Here is a 24,338-nt window from a genome sequence, read left to right as displayed (position 1 = left end):
AGTTTAGATTCAGCTTGAAGAGAGAGGATAAATATGTGTGCTTATAAAGAAGGCATGTGAAAAAAGCCAATGAAGAGCCCCCTCAGGATACGTATCTAATTCCATCAGTAGTCCCTGTGTACTTTACTTAAGAAGATAAGACTTGTTTTAGGTAAATCAAAGATCTAACCCCAGCAGAAATAGTGATAATCCTTCATACCAACTTCCACTTCCCTGCCAGGTCACCCCACACTGACAGCACAGGCAGCATGAATCAGTCAGGGCAAAGTATATTACATGCACCTGATGAATAGACAAAGCCCTCCTTATGTGAGACCTACACTGACTGGAAGCTATTCCAACACAGTCAATCAGCCACAGCTCAGCAAATACCAAAGTGAAGCTCTCTTGTGCCTCATTGTAGGACAACTGCTTACCAGACGCAAATGTCCAAAATTAAACAACATCCTGATGACCTGATTACTAGGTAAAACTGTATTACAAAGTATCTTATACATCTGCTCTATCTTCTGTCAAACACTGTGGAAGTATGGCCTCCACAGACTCATGTGTTTAAATGTCTGGCCTTAGAGAGTGGCACTATTAGGCAGTGTGGCCTTGTTTGGAGTAGATGTGGCTGTGTTGAAGTAAGGGTATTGCCATGGAGGTGGGCTTTGAGGTCATATATACTCAAGCTATACCCAGTGTGGCATTCTGTCTCCTTCTGATGCCTACAGATCAAGATGTAGAAGAACTCTCAGCTCCTCCAGCACCATGTCTGCAAACCATTGTGCTTCCAGCCACAATGATAATGAACTAAACCTTTGAAACTTTAAGTCAGTCCCAATTAAATGTTTTTCTGTATAAGAGTTGCCTTGGGGGGCTGAAGAGATGGCTCAGTGGTTAAGAGCACTGACTGTTCTTCCTAAAGGTCCTGAGTTCAATTCCCAGCAACCACATGGTGGCTCACAACTATCTGTAATGGGATCTGATGCCCTCTTCTGGTGTGTCTGAAGACAGCTACAGTGTACACATATAAGTAAAATAAATAAATCTTTAAAAAAAAAAAAAAAAAAAGAGTTGCCTTGGTCATGGTGTCTCTACACAGCAATAAAACCCGAACTAAGACAAACACAAAGGGTGAACACATTAATTTTCCTAATAGAATATAGAGGAACATCACACACTAAAATCTTGGTCTGTGGTGTTTTGATTTATAATAAAGCTAATGAAAAAAAAATAAATATTAGAAAAAGAATAAGCAGAGATAGAGAAAGTACTCTAGAGGCTTTTACCCAGCTGGTCACGTAGTGAAACACGGTGCCAGCTTTCTAAGTTCTTTAAGAAGAAAACCATGAATGCCCCAAACTAGCATCTTTTTGGGTATAGTGACTTACACTTTTAATTCCAGCACTTGGGAAGAAGGGGCAGAAGATCTCTCTGTTTGAGGCTAGTGTGGTCTACAGAGTAAGTTCCAGGCCAGCCTGTAAGAGCCCAGTGTAAGTGTCTCAAAAAAACAAAACAAAACAAAAAAACAAAACAAAACCAAAAACAAACAAAACCCCCACAAAAGCTCCACACACACACCTCCAAATACTAGCATCATCAAGCAATATGATTAAACATGAGTTTATATTAAAAGTCTTTTAAAACCGGCTGGCAAGAAGAGAGGACTCAGTAGACAAAGGTGCTTGCTGCCTAGCCTGATGACTTGAGTCTGAGTACTAGAACCCACACTAGCAGAGAACCAACTCATGCAAGTATCCTGACCTTAACATGTGCATGGGCATATATACATAATAAAAAACTTAATGTCTTTATAATGCAATATCTATTGATGCAGCAACTGGAGATGCACGTATTTAAAGCATGCTTTCTGTGATGAGAAAAAAAATCTGCTTTTGAACAGGGTAAACCATCAGAATCTATGACTCCCAAGCTCCTTATGTGAATACCTACCAGGCACAGGTCACGTGTGTCCTGCTGCAGCTATTAGATGTGGGAACGGTGGGTAGACAGCGCGTTCGGCTTCATTTCTGTCTAGTTTCTAATATGCTGCATGGTGCTCACGTGACGAAGTAGCCCTACTTAAGTATAAATCATGTTCCCATTACCATGATTATATTTTTATATAGTTTTAAAATTCCTTCAATGGTTAAAAATAAGCACAATCTGTCTTGTGAATTAATATAAACAAGACCAACCAAGTAAAACCACAGCAGCCTAAAATATTATGGACAGAGCAGGCAATGAAAATAAATCAGGTCTGCCAAAGTATACTTTGTTCAGACATAGTACCAGACAAATATAAATTAAGTTTGTTTCCAAAGAGACAAATAAACAAAACCCACTAAACTTTTAAAAATAGACTTATGAATCTACTGCTTATTTTTTTCCACTTAGTACTTTCCAAATAATTTAGTAGTCACACTTTCTCCAACCCATTTAATCTAATCTGGCCAGCTCCTCTAAGTGTCTGGCTTTTAGAGTCCTCATCCTAAGACCTCACACATTTTTATCTCTTAGCTAGGAAAGACGCCATTTTAAAGAATGACTAATGCATCCCACTGGAAACAGAGAGGCCTGTTCCAGTGGGGTCAGCAGGTCAGTCTGCAGAGCACTTGGTGTGTAGGGAGCACACCTCTTCCCCAAGATCAGATTTTCTTCCACTGACTATTCCTGACATTCAGGCAAAGTATATTCAAACATAAACCACATAAGCAAATGCAGACTCTTTGGAGATAATGTTCCCTACCTAGGGCGGGTGCTTCCTGGGAGAGAAAGACAGACAGAAAAGTTGAGCCTGAGTTATTGCCAGCAGACACAAAGGCAGAGGCTGATCCTTGGCTGGTGAAGGCCAGGCCCAACAGGACAGAGAAGGAAGACAAGGAAGATCTCTCCCTTTTGTTGCTGAGAGATGGCTTGTGACAAAATCCCCTGGCCCTAGACATAACCAACTGCCAGATGGCTGGCTGGACAGCAGTCTCCCAGGGGATTCTGCCCTGGCGCTCTCTCTGTAACTTGCAGGTTCCTTTCACCTTCTACATTGCCTCTAGAAAAAATAGAAACAGATGCCCAACTGTAAAATTTTCTAGAATCCAGAATGAAAGGGGAAGAGAGTGCAAACCTTTCTTTCCCTTTTTCCTTTTTATTAAATAAAATTGTTATCAACTTCCCCAAAAGCAGCATAGTCTTTTTTTTTCTTTTTTGAGACAGGGTTTCTCTGTGTAGCCCTGGCTGTCCTGGAACTCACTCTGTAGACCAGGCTGACCTCGAACTCAGAAATCCGCCTGCCTCTGCTTCCCAAGTGCTGGAATTAAAGGCATGCGCCACCACTGCCCGGCAAGCAGCACAGTCTTGTCCTAGGTCCTGTCAAGGTTTCCTAACCCAGAGACCTTGAGAAGCTATAATGTGGCTCTGTTACTACCCAGCTTGTAGAAAACCCTGGGTTCCTTGAAATATGCAGAATTAGGCATGGAAACACATACCTGTGACCACAGCACTCACTCCACAACTGGAGGCCTAAGGGGAGTTCAATATCATCCCCAGTTATAGCCTGAGCTACATGAAAACTGACTAAAATTTTAAAAAGCAAAGCCTTGAGCTGAATTATGATCAATTAGAAGACTCCAGTTCAAGTGCCTCTGCTCTGTCAAGGACAAATGCAAAAGAAGCCTCTACCCTCACTGACCTTACATTTTATTACTATGGGCATTAGGATGATGTAAAGCAATGATCCTTCATCTGTGGGTAGTGACCCCTTTGGGAAGCAAAAGATCCTGTCACAGGGCCCCCAAACCATAGGAAAACACAGATATTTACATTATGATTCATAACAGTAGCAAAATTACAACTATGGAGTAGCAACAAAAATAATTTTATGGTTGGGGTCACCACACCCCGAGGAGCTGTATTAAAGGTCCCAGCATTAGGAAGGCTGAGAACCACTGCTGTAAAGAGTAAGCAAGACAGAAAGTCACAATGCAGAAGAACCCTACAAAATATATGACCTCAGGAAATGTTAAGTATTTTCTATGACAAACACAACAGGCTTCAAACTCTACCTTTTCTCCATAGTACTCTGTAGGACTCTTAAGACTTTCCTTGGGGGAAGAGTGTTGTGGTCAGTAAAAGGTCCCTCCCCTGAGAAGGCATGTGACACTAGATCAATTGCTTGTTTAGCTTCATCTCCTGACTGAGTGCCATCTGGCTCCACCTGCCAGGCAGCTGTCGCTCCTCTACTCTTACTTTGTCCCTAGACCTATAGCTGAAGTTCAGAACCTTCTGCGCTTCTTTGCTGCATCCTGGACCAGGACCTTTCTTCTCCACTCCTAGTGCTAGGAGTCAGCCTCGTCTACTGTCAACCTACATCTAGGCCTGACTCCCTAAAAAGAGTAAGAAAAGATGAAGAGTTCCAAAGAAGTCAGGTCTTTGTTCTTCCAGGAAAAGGGTACAAGCCTCCAGTTTTTGCTACTTTGAAAACTTCTCCAGGAACACAAACAGGGACTTCTTGGATTTTCTTTTTCACTACATTTTGTTTCACAGCTATTCAAACATGACTATATTGAATCCACTATTAGTATCTAAAACAATGGATTTTTTTTTCTTCCCCAAACCTCCATTCTAGCGTTATGGAAGTCAGTATTCTGCTAGTAGCCTTCAGATGAACAAGAAGAACTCTCAACTCCTCCTCCACCATGCCTGCCTGGTTGCTACCATGTTTCCACCTTGATGATAATGGACTAAACCTCTGAACCTGTAAGCCAGTACCAATTAAGTGTTGTCCTTTATAAGAGTTGCCATGGTCATGGTGTCTGTTCAGAGCAGTAAAACCTTAAGATACACTCATTAGTGTAAATAAATTAATGGAAATTTCTGAAGTGTTTCTCTGTACTCCTTTCCCTTTGAAGCACAGCATCTATTGTTTAAAGATTTGGGAAAAATTCTGAGACCCATTTTCCACATTCCTCCTTCCCTAGATCTCAGGTCAACAAATAAACAGAATTAATTACAGGAGAAACTAAGTTTTAAATTATTGTGTTTTGCTGTAACTAACAGGGCCCCATAAATTTAGAAAGGAAGGTGCTGGAGAGATGGCTCAGTGGTCAAGAGCATTATCTGCTCTTCCAGATAACCTGGGTTCAATTTCCAGCAACCACATAGCCATCCATAAATTCCTTTAATTCCAGTTTCGGAGGATCTGACATCTTCACACAAACATATATGCAAGCAAAATGCCAATGCACATGAAATAAGTATTTTTTTCACTTAGAAAGGAATAAAGGTGGGGCTGATGAGATGGGGTGGGGGTGGGGGCGCAGTGGAGTGAGCAGCAAGAGTGAGAAGGTAAGAAGGGGAAAAAAGAAAGGAATAAAGGAGGTAGTCAGCATGTTAGTGTAACCTAGTTTTCCATTTTCCCCACTTTTAAAGGCTTTCTCTTTCTAAATCTTCAAAGTCCCCAGGCCCTGCCTCTCAGCAGTGCTCACTCAGGACAGCAGCCTCCTACACAGAAGGAGGAGCAAGCAATGATGACCTTGCCTCCTTTTTTGCCCTCCTCTTAGTTTGCTGTTATCTAGCTAGAGCTATTCAACAAGTACGGTCAGATCCCATGCTGGTGGCTCTAGGTTCAGTAGACTAATTACTAAGCTAGCTCTCACCAGAGCTGACTTTCAGAAACCAGAGAAGCTCAAGGGCACAGTCGGCTCCCTCTGCTAACAGTACTAGGGCGTAGCACCTTGTGCCTTTGTAAAGAGTAAGAAATTTTAAGATACCCAGAACAAGAAAAACTTAAATTCTTAAGTTTTATATATTCTTTATTATATATTCTTTCTACACATTTTAGCATTAAGACCAAAATATCTTATTCTGGTGGCAGTTGTACTGTTCTTCCAGAGGTCCTGAGTTCAATTCCCAGCAATCACATGGTGGCTCACAACCATCTGTAATGGAATCTGATGCCCTCTTCTGGTGTGTCTGAAGGTAGTATACTCACATTCATAAAATAAAAAATCTTTAAAAAACAACAACAAAAAAACAGAAAACAAGATTAAGAACAAAAATAAAGCAGGTATGCCATTAACCCCAGCACTCAGGAGGCAGAGGCAAGATGGTTCTCTGTGAGTTTGAGGCCAGCCTGGTCTACAAAGAGAGCTTCAGGACATGCAGGGCTTCACAGAGAAACCCTGTCTTGAAAGTGGGGAGGAGAGATGGGGGTGGGGTAGGAAGAAGACAAAAAGGAGAGGAGGAGGAGGAAAAAGAGGAATAAAACAGGTTGATCAACATTTTTCAAGGGTCCCAGAAACGTCAGCCCGGCCCTGGCAAGACCACTCTGGTTAGCTAACCTGCACCACTTCAGCCTTCATTCCCAGGGCTCATTTACTTCACTGATAAGGACTGGGCCAGAAAGCCTGGCACACATGCCTCTGAGATCGTTTCTTTTTCTTTTTCTTTTTTTGTTGTTGTTTTTCAAGACAGGGTTTCTCTGTGTAGCCCTGGCACTAACTCTGTAGACCAGGCTGGCCTCGAACTCAGAAATCCACCTGCCTCTGCCTCCCGCCTCCCAAGTGCTGGGATTAAAGGCGTGCGCCACCACTGCCCGGCTCTGAGATCATTTCTAAAAGTAAAGAGTAACTATTCTAAATTCCATATGGTCGAGCAATTCTAGATATATACTTACTTATTTAACGTAATAAGTAAGTAAGCTTATTTATACAATAGCATCTGGATATATACTTAATTACTTAATGGTTTTTCAAGACAGGGTTTCTCTGTGTTACCCTGGCTGTTCTAGAACTCACTCTGTAGACTAGGCTGGCCTCAAACTCAGTGGTCTGAGGACTGCCTCTGCCTCCTGAGTGCTGAGATTAAAGGCATGCTGCCCAGATGGAAATTTATTTCTTAATGACTCTTTATATCATCTATAATTCAACTACTTTAGCAAATTTCTATCATATTAAAAATAATAATTTAAAAAAAAAATGAGTCTCATAGCCAGGCACGGTAGTACAGGCCTTTAATTTAACCCCAGCACTCCAGAGGCAGGTGGATCTGAGTTCAAGGCTGGCCTGATCTACACAGGGAGTTCCAGGACAGCCAGGGCTACACGGAGAAACCAAAAAAAAAAAGTACTGCAGAAGACCTGGGCTCAATGTCTAGCACCTATATGGTGGCTTACAACCACCCTAAACTCCAGTTCCAGGTGATCCAATGCCCTCCCACTCTTACCAGACACTAGCCATGCACTTTGTGCATGGACATAATACATACAGGCAAGACAGTCATATACATAAAATGATCTGAAAAAAAAAGAAAGGAAGGAGGCTGGAGAAATGATTCATCAGAGACAAAATATCTGCAGAAGATGTCTAATAAAAATCTATTACCCAGCTTGGTATGGCAGCATATCCCTGCAATTTTAGTATTTTGAAGCTGAAGAGGGTTTCATAGTCAAAGGAGACCCTGTCTCAGATGGAAAAAAAGATCCAAATATACAAAAAATTCTTAAAACTCAACAGAAAGAAAACAACCTGATTAAAAATTGAGATTAATAAAAACAAACAAAACCCCCACCTCTCAAGAAGATAATATACATCGCAAATGAGTCAGAAGACACTTTCCATCGCATGGCCCCTGGTCACTGTGGCTTCATTCCTACTGCAAAACCTGGAAGCAATGAGCTATGCTGCAGTAGACACAGGACCACAGGAAACACAGGAAACTGGTACATCTACCCAAACAGTTGGCCTTAAAAAGAAAGGTTACCAAGAAAAAGAATCTGAGACCATTCACTAAATGAATCTTTATGATATGCTGAAAAGCAGACCTATAGCCATTAAGAATGGTGCAGCCTCACAGGGTCCTGAAGGCAAATGAGGAGGGTGTAGGACTTAGGATAAACCACTTGTGTGCTGCTTTAGCCGTGGGCGTCCGTGTGCATGTGCATGCCCACCCCCTGGATCCCAGGAGCTGGAGTTACAGACAATTATAACCTGCAGGCTAGAAACTGAACTCTGGTCCTCTGAAAAAATAATAAAAGCTTTAACTGCTGAGCCACCAGCCCAGAGGCTTTTCTTAAGTCTTCACAGAAACTCTTCTGTAGCACTAGAAAGACTTAACATGCTTTTGAACTAGCATGTTACGGAGAGCTCACAAGCTCCTCTCTGGTTTACCCTCTTCCTTCCCAGCACAGCACTTGGCTGACGTAACTGACCTCGATGCTTTCTGGTTTAACTAGGATTTTTGCCACATTAGGAATAAAAACATTTTTTGGCTACTAACATTTTAAGTCTGTTTTTAAATACCCTGAGCTAAGAATTCACAAAATCACCAGGAATGGTGCATGCCTTTAGTCTCAACATTCAGGAGGCAGAGACAACTTATCTCTGAGTTCTCAGCCAGCTTGATCTACATAGCAAGTTCCATGACAGCCAGAACTATATAGAGAGACCCTGTTTAAACAACAAAACATACATACAAAAAGAACAAAACAACAACAACAAAAAGAATTCACAAAATCAAGTTTGAGCAGAGTCCTTTAGTAAGACACTGTATTTCTCAAACCAAAAGAGGACTCTGGACTGGCCTTGGCAAGATCCCCAAGTTTTCTGGGAAAAGTCCATAGGCACTGTTTATCATTCTCAAGTCCCCAGTCTCCCCTGCCCTAGACTCCTTTACTCAGCCATTTCCCCAGCGTGGTTTCCTGCACCTCTCATACCTAGTGTCTTCTTCATTCACTCAGCTCCTTACTCCCAGGTTACTCTCTTAGCTAACACATATCCATTCACTAAGAAACTTGTTTTTATAAAGATACAAAGATGAAGACATTCTGAAATTCACAATCTATTAAAAGAAAAAAAAACAAAAAACAAAAAAAAAAAAACAAGCAAGTGCTGTACAAAGCAGGCCAACACATTTTCTGAATGGGGCCAAAAGGTGAGTAATTGTGGCTCTGTAGCTACAGAGTCTGTCACAGCTACTTAACTCTGCCACAAAAGCAGCCACTGGAATTGTGTAAACAAGTGAGCTATGCTCCAACAAAACGCATAAGTAGAAGAGCGGTGTGAGGCTGGAGAGGGCTCAGTGGACAGAGGAGACTGTTCTTGTGCAGATCTCGGTTCCTGACACATACCTCGGTGGCTCACAACTGTCCAGTAACTCTAGTTCCAAGGAACCCAATGCTCTCCTCACACTTCTCCCAGCACTGTGCTCACATGCACAGACACACAAACAATTAAATAAAAATAACCTCGATGGTGGCACACAAATTTAATCTCAGGACTCGGGAAGCAGAGGCAGGTTGATTTGTGTGAATTTGAGGCTAGCAGGGCGTTCCTGGCCAACTAGGGTGACAAAGTGAGACCTTTTCTCTAATAAATAAACAATATGTAACATTTTAAAAATTAAATATCAGGCCAGGCAGTGGTGGTGAACGGCTTCAATTCTAGCACTTGGGAGGCAGGGGCAGGTAGATTTCTAGGAGTTCAAGGCCAGTCTGTTCTACAAAGATATGGGTACCAAGGCTACATAATGAAGCCCAGTCTCAAATAAATTAAGTAAATTAAAACTAAAACCTTAAACAGACAACAACAACAGTAACAAAACTGGCAGTGGGCTTCCTGTCTTGTAAGGAATAGAGCATCCTAGGGCATACCCACAGAGCTGGTGGAACTTGAGAAAAGACCCACAGGCATGCTGGCCCTGCACAGTGCTAGCAATTCTTATTTCAACAACTATCCCCAAGAAATCTCTTTGCAAGTTGTTAACTGTTAGTTAACACAGACACCCAATAAAATTCAATCTTCAAAAATTGTTTCAACTATGATTCTGACAAGAGATAGCTGAAGACTGTGGTGGAATTAATTTATCATTATAAAAGAACTACAGGTTAGTTTATGTGGTAAATGTAATTCTGGCTTTCAGTTTTTTGTACAAATATTTGAAAATGGTATTGAGAGCATCCCTGTGGAGTTAGAGCCAGGTCAAAACCATGAACAACTGTGGCATGCCTGAAAAAGGTGCATGTCCACAGTTGGCCCTCCATCAGGAGCCTTAATAGTCTATACTGGCTAGTTCTATGTCAACTGAACAAAAGCTGTAGTTATTTGAAGGAGGAAACTTCAAATAAGAAAATCTCTCCGGTCTGGAGAGACTGAGCAGTGGTTAAGAGCACTAAACCCGGGCAGGCGGGATTCAAGTCCCAGCACCCACATGGCAGCTCACAACTGTCTGTAACTCCAAGATCTGACACCCTCACCCAGATAAACATGTGGCAAACACTAATTTGCATTTTTAAAAAAAGAAGAAAAAAAAAGCCTTCATAAGACTAGGTTGCTGCCAGGTGGTTGTGTCGGGCGGTGGTGGCGCACGCCTTCAATCCCAGCGCTTAGGAGGCAGAGGCAGGCGGATTTCTGAGTTCAAGGCCAGCCTGGTCTACAGAGTGAGTTCCAGGACAGCCAGGACTACACAGAGAAACCCTATCTCGAAAAACAAAAACAAAACAAAACAAAACAAACAAACAAACAAAAACCAAAGACTGGGTTGCTGACAAGCCTGTAGGGTATTTACTTAGTGACTGATGTAGAGGGCCCAGCCCTTGTGGGTGGTACCACCCTGGGTTCTGTAAGGAAGCAGGTGGAGTAAGCAACAGGGAGAAAGCCAGCACCCTCCATGGCTCTGCATCAGCTCCTGCCTCCAGGTTCCCGCCCTGCTTGAGTTCCTGTCCTGGCTTCCTTCAGTGATGAACAGTGATGCAAAAGCAAATAAAGTCTTCCCCAAGTGGCTTTTTCCATGGTGTTTTATCACAGCAATGATAAGCCTAAGACAGACAACTGAGTTCAGCTCGTTCATCTGAAGATGACATACTCACTCTACTCATAAACTAACAACTCAAGCATATCAAGTTTAGACAAGCAGCCTTAATAGCATTTGACAAAGCATACATAAGTCAAACCAGACAAGCTATAGAAAAGCAGTGAAAAGTCCTCCTCTAACCAAGGTGGATAATTTGCTTAGAAAACTGTTTTTCTGGGCTGGAGAGATGGCTCAGCGTTAAGAGCATTGGTTGCTCTTTAAGAGGACTTGGGTTCAATTCCCAGTGCCATATGGTAGCTCACAACTGTAACTCCATTCCAGGTGGTCCTAATGCAGACACACATGCAGGTAAAACACCATGCATATAAAAAAATTTTTAAAATGTTTCTCCTTTCAAATGCTTTCATTATTATTCACTATGGAGAATTCTGGAAATGTATGTAAGTAAAGAGAAAAAAATCTGTCTGTAGCTTTTGTCAACATTTTAGCTTTTCTCTTCAAATCTCTTTTTTGTATACATTGGGAAAAATGTTTTTAATGACATTGCTTTCTCTTCCTTATAGAGTATCATATTGTGAATAGTTTCTAGAATTCTTTAATATGGCTCAAAAGTATGATTTTTGCAATAACTGTATTAGAAGACAGGTGCAGTGGCACATTCTAATCCCAGCACTCAGGAGGCAGAGGCAGGCAGATCTCTGTGAATTCAAATCCAGCCTAGTCTACATAGTGAGTTCCAGGACAGCTACAGCTACATAGAAAGACCCTATCTCCAAAGTTAATAAAAAATAAAAAGGTGCACACATCTTTAATCCCAGCAGAGACAGGTGGATCAAAGGGCTATTTGTATACATTTCTCCCACTTTTGGATAATTAGGTTACTTTCCTGTTTTAAGACAGGGTCTCACTGTGTAGCTCTACCTTGAACTCACAGAGATCCTGGTGCTGGATTAAGGGAGTGCACCACCACACCTGACTCAATCTATTTTCACAGTACATTAAAAGTTGAAAATAATTCCACAGAAGTTTACAAAACTACTTAAATATATTTTTCTATTAACTTACTGACAGCAAGTACTTCTCTAAAATAGAAACTTACTCTGGGGGACCTACAGGTGAAGATACAGTCCACACTGGTAACAACAGGAGGCAGCAGTCCCCAGGAGCAGGCAAGGGGCACAAATACCACAGCCCTAGGTCACTGGCCATTTGAGTCCTCAATCTTCTATACCAAAGGTAGATCAGGTAGCAGGAGCCAATTAGCATCACAATTAGCTGGGGAGCCTGAGAAGTTCACCTCACTTGCAACACCAAACACAGGAAACCTGTTTTGGTACTAAAATCATGTAAAGATGTTAAATAACTTGCAGCAAAGGTTTCACCTGCTTCATTTAGCCAATTTTTGGAAATTCCTTCTGAAATAAGATGCACAATAACTGGTCTCTCTCCTCAGGACATCTGGAAGAACTCTCTTCTGACTGTTCACTCTGCATGACAGTGGGGAAGCAGTGGACGCCTGCGTGGCAGAGCCAATGGTGTGCTTCCAAAGTGGCACAGAGGCCTGCTTCAGGAATGAGAGGTAATATAGACCCCATTTCTCTTATCTGGCTATCACTCACAAAGTTAAAACCAATCAATACTCTGGTTCACATTTTCTACAATGACGAAAACTCTTCCTAAAAGAATATATTGTCCTTGGCCTTAAAATAAGACAAATAAAGTGGAATCTAAGAAACTTACTGAACTGAGCCAATATCATAGAGCAGAAACAAACAAACAAACAACAAACCCAAACACCTTCAGTCCAGGGCTCACCTGTTTGCCAATTTAATCAAATGAAGCTTGAGCCACTCAGTGTCACTTAACAATGTTACTCTTTTAATTAAGGTCGAGAAAAGGAATGTTTCAGATTAAAATCTGTATCTAGTGTTGTGTTCCCATATGAAATTTTTATCAAGAAATTTTTCTTTTCTTTTTAAAATTTATTTTGTGTGTGCAAGTGTCATGTGTGTGGAGGTCAGAAGACAACTTGCCAGCATCTGTTCTCTCCTTCCTTATGTGGGTACCAAGGGTCCTCAGGCATGTCAGCAATCACCTTTACCCAATGAGCCACCTTGTCAGCCCAAGAGACTGCTTTTCAAACCTGAATATCCCAGACTTATCTATGGGTAATTTAAATTCTAATTACAGAAAAAGAAACTAACCAATAAAACAGGCTCAGGGTAAAAGGACAACTTTCTTACTCCTCTCCCATACTGTCAGTTTGATCACAGAGAAATTTGCACCAACAAGGCACAAACTCTTCTCGTTGTCTTTTTGACAAAAAAGAACTTCCGATAGACAAAAAAAGACAGAATGAACACAGCATCTTTCAGGACCACCAATCAGGTGATGCAGGCAAATCTGTGACAGGTGAGAAGTTGTCATCATCACCTCTTATCCAGAATAGAGAAAAGGTTAAATCAATGCTTTCCTATGTTGACACAGGTGGCTACAAAGCCGTGTAAAACAAACACACACGTGCTATCAGTCTCTGCATTGATCAGGACAACTCCAGCAGGCCCACCGAAGTGTTCCTTTTGGAGTCACCTCAAGAGGAAGGGAAGCTGCACACACTTACCTTACCAGCGCGTCTGGTTTGCTCAGCTGGTTGTTAGGAATACAGTTCTCCATTAAGTCCTTGTGTGCACTTGGGCCCTTGCTGGTGCACTTCTGCTTCTTCTCGTTTTTACTAGACGAGGAAGGAATGCTTCCATTTGTAGCGCTGTGACTTCGAGGCGAGGAGTTCACAACTCCACTGGCATTTTTGTAATTTTTTGAGGAAGCAGTGCATGAGTCCTCTTTTAAGAGATTTTCTGTACTTCCCACAAGATCATTGTTTAATCTTTTACTATTGATATGGTTTTCCATATACTCAATCTCTTGTATCTTAGAGTCTACAGGTTGTAGAATGTTGTTGTTATTTATTCCAAGGTTGTGTTTCTTGGCATCCTTGTCCTTCTCTTTCCCTTTTTCTCGATATTCTATCTCTGGCAATGTTGTGGAAAGTTTTTTGTTGGCTGGGATGCCTCCGTTGTGGTGTATAAGGATCGAGGAATCCATGTCTGGCAATCCTTTGGCTGCTACAGTACCAAAAACAAACCAACAAACAAACAAAAACCCATACTGGAATATTTAGCTTTTAAAATCAGAGACTAGATTGACTTAGTAGAATGAATTAACCAGACCTAGAAATTCACTACATTAATCACAGCAGGAACTTAGAAGCAGGAAGTACAATATATATTACACTAATTCCAAGGAGCAAGGCCAGACACATTTGAGAAAATCACCATAATATGAACTTCAAACCACTAAAGATACGGCATTAAAGCAAGATTAAAATTTTATAATCAATTCATATATCAAGTCAACTAAGTTTGCCGTAAGAGAAAGAGCAAAAGCAGGTTGTTTCTGTAAGAGGACCTATTTTTTATGAAAAGGAACTTATTACATTGGCTTATGGCAGGGTAGTCCACCAACAGCTACCTTCCTAAGAAGCTCTGTTTAAAAAGAGGCCTAAATTTACCCCAGGAGATGGCACAGTATGTAAAAATGTTTGCCCCACAAGCCTAGTGACTCAAGTTCAATCTTCAAGACCTAAGTAGGTGTGAGAGAATGACTCCACAAACTTCCTCTCACTTCTGTATGTGTGCTGTGACATGCACACCAACACACACACACACACATCCTCTCTCCCTCTCTCTCCCTCCCTCCCTCTCCCATTCTCTTTCTCAAAAGATGACTGCATTAAACAGACACCTGATAATATTACTAAAAAAAAAAAAAAAAAACCACATGAAAGAAAAGACAGACTTCTGGCTACAGACATCTATCTTTTTGTGACTCCAGTGTTGAAGTAATATGTCTGTATGTCTGTATCATTGCCCAGGACACTTATAAGAAACTTTCTGTAAAAAAAGAAAGTAAGTGCAGTACATTTCAATGTGCTGTGGTCTCTTTTTGCACTGCTTCAGATAAAAAGGATTTTAATATAAATTAACTAAAAAGCATAATCTCAAGCTTCCCAAGCAAAGGACATTAGTACTGGGGGCTGGAGAGATGTCTCAGCGTTTAGGAACACTGTCTACTCTTCCAGAGGTCCTGAGCTTAATTCCCAGTACCCACCACACGGTGGCTCATAACCATCTATATAATGCAATCTGATGTTCTCTTCTGTCATTAAGGCATACATGCAAATAGACCACTCATATGGATAAATAAATAAAATCTTTGAAAAAAGGTTAAATCAGTATCACTTGGCTGAATGTCCATGAGAGAAATCCCATGAGAAATGGTTCCATTTATAAACCACTGTACCATGTACATGAAACTTTCAAACACAACCCATATCTTCTTTTGCCAGAAGGCAACATCACATGTCCATACCAGCATCTTGTTTATACTTTGGTCTTGAACTTGCTTCAATTATAACATCATGGTCAAGGTGTATTTTATCAAAAAGTATTTCTTAAAATTTGTAACAATGTACAATGTAAAAATTGTAACAATTTACATTTTTAAAAATTAAAAATAATGAGATAGGGGCCTAGAGAGATGACCCAGGAATTAAGACTGCTCTTCCAAAGGTTCCAAATTAATTCCCAGCAACCACATGGTGGCTCACAACCATCTGTAACAGGATTCGATGCCCTCTTCTTGTGTCTGAAAAGAGTGACAGTATACATACTCACATACATAAAATAAACAAATCTTTGAAAAAAAATTAACGAGAGAGGGACTGGTGAGATGGCTCAACAATGTAAAGCATTTGTTGTTCTTACAAAGACCTGAGTTCAGTTCCCACTGCCACAAGGTGGCTCAGAACAACCATCAACCCCAGTTCCAGGGCTCTAGACTACCAATGTGGTATACATACAAATACAGGAAAAAAAGTCAATATACATAAAATAAAAATATATGAAAAACAAGCACCTTATAAGAAGCCAATGGCCCTCAGAGAGCAAAATACCGCTAACACATTCTGTGTTGTATGGCCAAAACGATGGATGGCCCAAGGAGGAATATCAGTAAAACTGAAAATCTAAAATCTCAGTAAAATTCTTTTACTGAGCCAAAATATGACTAGCCTCCTAGGCCCACGGCTTCAGAGTAGAGACATACCTTCCTCAGCCTCCTTCTCCTGCTTCTGCAACATTTGCTGCTCTGGAGGGAGGGCCTGCTGAAGAAGCTGCATGTAAAACTCGTTCTCCTTCTGAACTTCCTTCTGCTTCCTTAACCGCATTTTGTAGCTCACATAACTTTTGAAGCCAAAGCCCAAAGTCACCACAGGGTACCCAATACTAGAAGGAAGACAGTCCAGCCAATAATTGCAAGCTTAAAACAACATGTGTAGCAAACACATAGGCTACTGAGACTAAAAATTAGAAAATCAGTTCTAGTTGATGATAATAAACTCATGCAAACAGAAAAGCCCTGCAGACAGATCTGCTGGACCACAGGAAAACACACTTCCCAGCTCACTGCAGGAGATTCTTTAACTCTAGGAGAGACTGACAGATACAGCAGCTAATGTTTTAAGGAAACAATAAGCCTTATGCATTAGAATTTAGACATCTTTTATGTTAAGAATTAAAGGTACAGGGACATGACAGAGCCACTACTCACAAGAACGCACAGAGGATAACTGCATAGCAAGCCAAAGTTGCAGCACAGATCAGGGAGGAGCTAGCTCATCAAGTCCCACCTCTAGCTGGGAAAAATTATCCATGTTCGAGTAAATGGCCCTATGCCCATGTACATACTGGCAGCATTAGGTGGATTCAGTGGGATTTTTAAAAAGAATACATGTAGGATAGAGAGATGGCTCAGTTGTTAAGAGCACTGACTGCTCTTCCAGAGGTCATGAATTCAATTCTCAGCAACCACATGGTGACTCACAACCATCAGTAACGGGATCTGATGCCCTCTTCTGGTGTGTCTGAAGACAGCGACAGTGTACTCACATACATACATACATACACACACAGACAGACAGAATACATGTAGCTAGAAAGGATAAGTGGGGGGGGGCATCACAGGAAGCATTTTAAGAGGAAAGAATAAGGACTAGATTTGATGAAAATATATTACATGTATGAAATTCTCAATAAAAATTTTTAAACAGAACTAAAGGGTAGAGATTTTTACAGGTATCCACAAATAACTATGCTAAATGTTAAAAAAAATCAAAAAGGCACAGGGAGATGATGGCGCATGCCTTTAATCTCAGCTCTGGGAGACAGGCAGGCAGATCTCTAAATTCCAGGCCAGCCAGGGTTACACAGAGAAACCCTGTCTCAAACCCCCCCCCAAAAAAACAACAACAACAACAAAAAAAAAAACAAAACAAAACAAAACAAAACAAAAATCAAAAAGACATCTTTAATTTTTAACCAGGTAGAATCAAATTTATGCAATTATACATTAATCTAATCTTCATGTGTCTAAGAATAAGAACAATAGCTGCTTTTGTAAAACTAATTCATAACACTGTTACAGTGATTCCAAAATCGCATGTGTCAGCTTTCATTTAAACACGCATCAGGGACTATCAGGGCTGTGCTTCCAGGTTAAACCAAGTCCTTACAACTACGACAGAAGGTAAAAGTATCTCCAGCTAATTAGATTGTCTAATGTTTTTCCAAAGCTTCTACAAATACTGTCAAACCCATATTAAGGCTTATAAATAATAAAATGCATAATTTTTGATTAGTCTAAATGTGGTTTCATTACAGATTTAAAGTGACAGGGTTTATTTAACTCATTTGTTTGTAAAAACTAAAAATACTGGAAATCTAATGCTTTGAAGGTTTGTACTTTTCACAACCGATGTAAACAGAAATTAAGCTTATTTTTTTAATACTTTTAGTTAATATTAATTGAAATATACCTCAATCTTCAACCATATTTCATAATTAGACCGGTTCCTTTTAGAATATCAGTAGCCTTGTTACTTCTCTTCTGTAAAAGACTGTGGAAGCTATGAAAGCTCATATAGATTTTTTTGTATCAGCATCAAAATCATTTGTCAGACACTTACTAAGTTAAACACCTGACATGCTGCACTTCCTTCATGACCTCGGGAGAAAGGTTAGAAAGCTGAAGCTGAGAGACAATGTCAGGTTCAGCTGTACAGCTGCTGGGACACTGAAATGTAAACTAAGAATAAGTAATACTCTCCAGGTGGTGGCGGCGCATGCCTTTAATCCCAGCACTTGGGAGGCAGAGGCAGGTGGATTTCTGAGTTCGAGGCCAGCCTGGTCTACAGAGTGAGTTCCAGGACAGCCAGGGCTACACAGAGAAACCCTGTCTCAAAAAAAAAAAAAAAAAAAAAAAAAAAAAAAAAAAAAAAAGAATAAGTAATACTCACCAGTGAGCAGCAAATGGTCGACAAAGATCTACATGAAAATTTTTCAGATCTTTAAATCTAATTGCTGCTTCAATATAAACAAAGAGTATCCAGAGGGACACTGTAGGCAAACACACTCCCCTTTCTGTAGGAAACAATAGAAAGACAACCATCAATGATACAGTAGCTGACAACAGATGGGGTATCTGGGAAAGTCTGTCAAGGATAGCAACTTTCATTAAGACTTTCAACTAAACTAAAAAGCAATCTGCTCTGAACTCAAAGATTCTCTATGACAAACAAGCCAACAACCTCTGATCAAAAACAAAAGGTAAACAACTATCAGGAAACAATCATATGTCAAACAAAAGATTCATAATCTTGACTAAAGAGCTCCTAAAACTCAATTTAAAAAAAAAAGACAACCAAAGTTGGGTATGGTACTGTGTACCTACAACAGTCCCAACTCTGGAAAGACTGAGGCAGGGGGATGGCTTGAGCAGCCTGGGCAAATAATAAGATCCGGATTCAATAAGCAAATAAAACCAATCAAAACTACAGAGGGTGTGGCCAGTGGTAGAGCACAGGCTTAGCAGCATGCACAAAGCCTTGGGTTCAATTCCAATGGCCCTACCACAAACAAGAGAGGGAAAACTAAACTGTGTAGGTTGGTGTACACCTTTAATCCCAGCACTCTGTAGACAGAAGCAAGTAGATGATTTTTCTTTTTTAGTTCAAGGCCAGCCTGGTCTGCTAAGTTCCAAGCCAACCAGGACTACACAGTAAGACCCTGTCTCAAAAAAAAGAAAAAAGAAAAAAAGAAAAAAAAAAAAAAGAAAAGAAAAAGAAAGAAAGGAAAAGAAAAATGAAAAGGGCAAATGAAGAAAATTTATGTCATAAATAAAAATGTTCAACTTTACCAAAACGTTACTAAGGGAACTATAACCAAAACAATCAGATCCCCAATTTAATTCATTATTAAAAAAAAAAAAAAATTAAAGCTGGGCAGTGATACCTCCCAGCACTGAAGAGGCAGAGGCAGGCCAATCACTAAGGCCAGTCTGATCAAGACAGCCAGGGCTACAGAGGGAGATGCTGTCTGGGAAAAAACAAGTAAGACAGATAATAGTGTAGGAATGTCGTGGATAAAGTTTTACTCTCAAACTAGACAATAGTACACTTTAAGTAAACTTTAAGTACCTGTACTTTTAACCCAAAAATCTCATTTTTAGATCTTACCCCGAAGAAATATAGAAAAAAAACTCACTGTAAATCTACTTACAATAACAAAGATTAACTTAAATGTTCACTAAGAAAAAACTGTTTAATTATGATAAAGTTATACAGTACAATATAGAAAGTTTTCTAAAGAATGCAGATCTGGCCAGATGTGGTGGAACAGGCTTTTGCTCCCAACACTTGGGTAGCAAAGGCAGGCAGGCAGGTCTCTGAGTTCCAGGCTGGCCAGGGTCTATACTGTTTTTCTGATAGTAAGAAGCACTTAAACCTTCATTTCCAGGAGCAGATGCTCATTTAAGCGAGTATGAAAACACCAGGAAGGTGACAGCAACTTGCAATAGAATAAATAAAATATTCTGTTTTATTTTATTTAAAATAAAATTAAAAAAACAGAAAAAATAAAATCTACAAGTTGCATCAGTCAGTGTTAGGAAAAGACAAATAGTGGAGAATTTGTGACCATGGATGACAAGGCCCAAGTTCACAGAGACAGTGTAAAGTCAGCTTCTAAGGAAACCCTAAGCACCCTGATGCCTAGACCCTGAGCAAAGACAGGAATCTGCGAAGGCAGCTGGCAAGCTCTACTGCCTTTCAGATTAACATACCCGCAATAGGTATTTCCAAAATTACAAATCTTCAAAATAATTTCAAATTTTTTATTTCCAGCTGGGTGTGGTGACACAAATCTGTAATCCAAGCACTAAGGAGTAGAGGTAGACACATATGACTTCAAGGCTAGCTTGTTTCTACACAGAAGTTCTAGGCCAGCTAGAGATGCATAGGGAAACCTCTCAAAACAACATGAGCTTTTAAATATGTCTGTCTTGGTACATTAATTTAGTAAGTTAAAATAAATATAAAAATATTACTGAAAATAGAACAACACATGTTATTCCTCCATCTATGAAATAGATAACTACGTTAAAAACTTTTCAAGTATGGGGCCATATTAGAGACTGTATCCTAAGAGCTCCCTGGCTTTAACACCATGGGGAAGGTTTATAAAAGTTGTGTGTGGTGGCATAAACCTACAATCCCAGCACACAAACCTACAATCTTCAGCCGGGCGGTGGTGGTGCATGCCTTTAATCCCAGCACTTGGGAGGCAGAGGCAGGTGGATTTCTGAGTTCGAGGCCAGCCTGGTCTACAGAGTGAGTTCCAGGACAGCCAGGGCTATACAGAGAAACCCTGTCTCGAAAAACAAAAAAAAAAAAAAAAAACAAAAAAAAAAAACAAAACAAAAAAAAAAAAAAAACCCAAAAAAAAAAAAAAAAGAAGAAGAAAAAGAAAAGGAAACCCATAGGCAAGCATGTAGAACAAGGCAAGGTAGGGTACTCCTATAATCCCAGAACTCAGGAGGCAAAGGCAGGAGTATCGCTCTTGAGTTCCAGGCTGGCCAGGCCTACATAGTCAGTTACAAGACAACCGGGATTACCTAGTAAGAACCAAGCCTACAACCAAAGAACAAACAAAACCCCACAAAGCAAGAAACCACAACCACAAGCCAAGCAACATATTAAGATGTATTGGGAAAAGAAACTTTAAAATATCAATCTAAATAGTTCATTAACTTGCATCTAAAATTCCTAACTAAGAAGTCATTAAGACTCACCTGTGTGCCATACGTACTGGACCCATACATATGTGCTAGCAGCGAAAAAAAGCCATTGTATGGGAATGAAGAGGAGACATATGATATTTGAAGTGAATGCTACACAAACAAAAAATACTGAGAAGGCCTAAAGACAGGGGAAAAAAAGCAAATTAAAAGCCACATTTCAGAATTTGTTATTTTCAAGTATGCTATTAAAAGCTTTGTTGAACAAAACTGCTGAATATAAAGCAATTTAACAAGAGGAAATTTCAAACACTCAGAACAGACCAGGGGAGGCAGTGGTTATAAGCTTGCTTGAGTAGCACATATACTAAAAAGCAGTAGCTAATTCAACATTCAAGAGTGCTCTTGTTCATGGTTCTTAAGCCAAGGACATGAACTGGGCTGAAACTGAGGTTGGACCACAGTGAACTCATTGGGATTCTGTAGGCAGGTTTTACCTGAATGAACAAGAACTTTAACACTGAAAAGCTTCCTGTTTCCTCATAAACCATTCCTAAAGAGCTTCATTCTTAAAGCTTGCTGGAATGCAGATGAACCAAAATATTGGCAAGAATATGCTGGTGGTAATAATAATGCTGCCTTCCTCTGGACACCACTATTCATTACCAATAAGACATAAGCTTGAAGCCATCTTTTGGAAGCATGGATTTGCTCTGACCAAAGCACCAGGCCTGGACTGGAGAGTTAGTTGTAAGGTGTAGCTATGGAACACAATAGAAATAACATGTAAGTCAAAAGAATAAGCTCAGGCTATGTCCAGGCTCTAACTGGATAATTTAAAACCTGTGGTCTAGAGACTCCTGAAGTGACCCTGAGATCCTTCTGAACAAAGAACTCTAAAAACCAGAGCCACCTTTCTATTTGATTTTTGGGGTAAATAGTTATTTTTAGTGAATTAGTAAATACAGTTTACTTTTTGTTTTATTTTCTCTTTTGTTTTTTTCAGTTGTTATTTATTTGATTGATTTTTATTGAGAACAGGGTCTCTGTAGTCCTAGCTGGCCTGACACTCACTCTGTAGACCAGGCTAGCTGGAACTCACAGAGACCTTCTACTTCTGCCTCCTGGGTGCTGGGACTAAATAAAGGTGTGCCTCACCACCCCTGGCTTATTTTGTAACCTACACTAATGGAAGCTCTTTGGAGTTCTCAAGAATGTTTAATTACTTAAAAGGAGTCTTGAGACCAATGAAAATCACTGCTTTGATTCAATGACAACTTAGTTCCAGAGCACTCCAGGGTAACAATAAGTCCTTCATTGGTAATCTTCCTCCTGTAATCTTCCACCCAATCCCTTCTCTCCACTCAAGTAGAAGAGGACAAAACAGAACCACTCATCAGTGGTCTTAGATCAGTCAAATTTTAATCTACAGACCCAATTAACTCATCCCAAAACAGGCACTTCCATTGCTAACAGCTAATTTATTCCTAATAAAATCCATTTAAAACAGGTCAGTATCAGCCACTTTAGATATTCTCTTAATTAGAAGGGTAACTAAATCCCTCACAGTTGGAGAACATGCAATAGAAACATACCAGTCCCTGGTATCTGAAGGAATCATAGACGCTTCTGATGAAAAGCCAGAATGGCCACAGGTATTCAAATCGGAACTCCAGGACAAAGTCGGCCAAGAGGACAAGTGCCCACACTACCAGGAATTTCAGGTATAAAAATGTACTGCAAAATACAAAAACAAGAGATTCAAGGTCATTCATTAAGAATCAGAAATAGGAATCTACTGTTTCTCAGAGAGCTACCTCTGGCCACCTGGATTGTAAAAAGGCTCCATCACTTGGAGCCTCACAACTATCAAGACAAGATGACAACCAAACGTGCACAGTTCCTTTTATGATGGAAGAAAAACACTTGAATCTCACCATTTTTTAAGATGTGTTAAGTGACTAACTTTAAAATACTGCAACCCTCTCAGAATGACAGCCTTCAAGCTGTTCATCCTTAGAAGAAAACGTCATGGCTGAAGTGTGCTGCTTCCTCGCACTCCACACCTGCTTGAGAGTTGCAAATTCTTGCTACGCACTTCTGCATGCTTCAAAAATCTGGGCTTTTCTCTCTTCCTTTGCTTCTCTACACAGCATTCGTGTGCACTGACCAAACAAAACGTAATTGACTTCCCAAAACTATGCCAAAGCTAACTCATGGGACAGACACCAGTCACTCCCAAAGACCGAGGGCACAAAAATGTCTTTTACAGGAAAAGTCTTCAAACATCCAGGACTTCGAGATAAAAATGTGTCTTCTGAGTTCCCTCCTATTCATGTTAAATAGACACATGCTTTGAGAAGTCAGTTAGCATGCATATGTAATGACTGTACTGAGCTTAATAAGTTTTTTTTAATTATCTTTCATATAATCTGAAACTCTATTTTCCAGTCATTAGTCGCATGAAGAGTTTACCTACTAATAAACTTCCATTTCTATATTTGTAATTCCATCAATTCCAGAGCAGGACAAATTCACCTATTAAAAAAAGATTTCTAAACCAGGAACAGTGGCATACACTTACAATCCCAGCACAAAGCTGGGCCAGAAAAACCAAGAGTTTGAGGCCAGCCTGAGCTACACAGGAAGTTCCCACCAATCCTGGGCTAGAAAGCTCCTAAACTAAAAATCTGAACTTTAAAAACTGATCATATGTGAATACCTATGAAAACGTAACCAGCTAAATGAACTTCCACGCTGTAGACAGGATAATTCCCAAGGGAATGCACACTTGCCTCCAGATTCACGGGGATATTACCACTGACCAATTTGATACTAGCAGCCAGCTACAAACCAAAAGTAAATTACCAGAGGAAAGAAACCCAATTTTAGAGTTCTATACCAAGTGATACTACTCAGCACTCACAGGAAATAAGCCATTCAGGAGAGAGCATAAAACTATCCCCGAAAAGCTAGGTAGAAACACACATAAAACTTCAGAACGGCCGGACAGTGGTGGCGCACGCCTTTAATCCCAGCACTTGGGAGGCAGAGGCAGGCAGATTTCTGAGTTCGAGGCCAACCTGGTCTACAGAGTGAGTTCCAGGACAGCCAGAGCTACACAGAGAAACCCTGTCTCAAAAAACCAACAAACAAACAAACAAAACTTCAGAACCTTGTTAACTGATCTAGAGAGCAAGAAAGCTCAGGAGCAGACAGAGAATGAAAAAGAGAAGAGCTAGGCATGGTGGCATGCCCCTTTAATCTCAGTACAGGCCAATCTCTATAAGTTCAAGGCTAGCCTGGTCTATGTAGAGAGATCCTGTCTCAAAATTTAAAAAGAAACAGCAGCAGCTGGAGGC

At 40.3% G+C, this 24,338-nt stretch overlaps 1 protein-coding gene across 2 annotated transcripts in view; it reads right to left on the bottom strand.

The window, feature by feature from the left end:
• Nucleotides 1-24,338, bottom strand: part of Maco1 (macoilin 1) — a 61,125-nt gene that overhangs the window by 19,910 nt on the left and 16,877 nt on the right. Inside the window, exons 1-6 of one of the 2 annotated variants that reach the window (XM_076933987.1) lie at nt 22,572-22,711; nt 21,474-21,737; nt 21,031-21,157; nt 18,200-18,323; nt 15,952-16,130; nt 13,409-13,910 (exon numbers count right to left, since the gene is read on the bottom strand). In XM_076933987.1, coding sequence (XP_076790102.1) covers nt 13,409-13,910; nt 15,952-16,130; nt 18,200-18,323; nt 21,031-21,157; nt 21,474-21,527 — 986 coding nt within the window. In that variant the 5' untranslated portion in view covers nt 21,528-21,737; nt 22,572-22,711. Of the gene's footprint in view, nt 1-13,408; nt 13,911-15,951; nt 16,131-18,199; nt 18,324-21,030; nt 21,158-21,473; nt 21,738-22,571; nt 22,714-24,338 lie in introns of those variants that run through there. The other variant, XM_034502346.2, reaches the window with a different exon arrangement.

The sequence above is a fragment of the Arvicanthis niloticus genome, chromosome 5, assembly GCF_011762505.2.
Source record: "Arvicanthis niloticus isolate mArvNil1 chromosome 5, mArvNil1.pat.X, whole genome shotgun sequence".
NCBI lineage: Eukaryota > Metazoa > Chordata > Mammalia > Rodentia > Muridae > Arvicanthis > Arvicanthis niloticus.
This window is presented reverse-complemented; position numbering and strand designations above follow the sequence as displayed.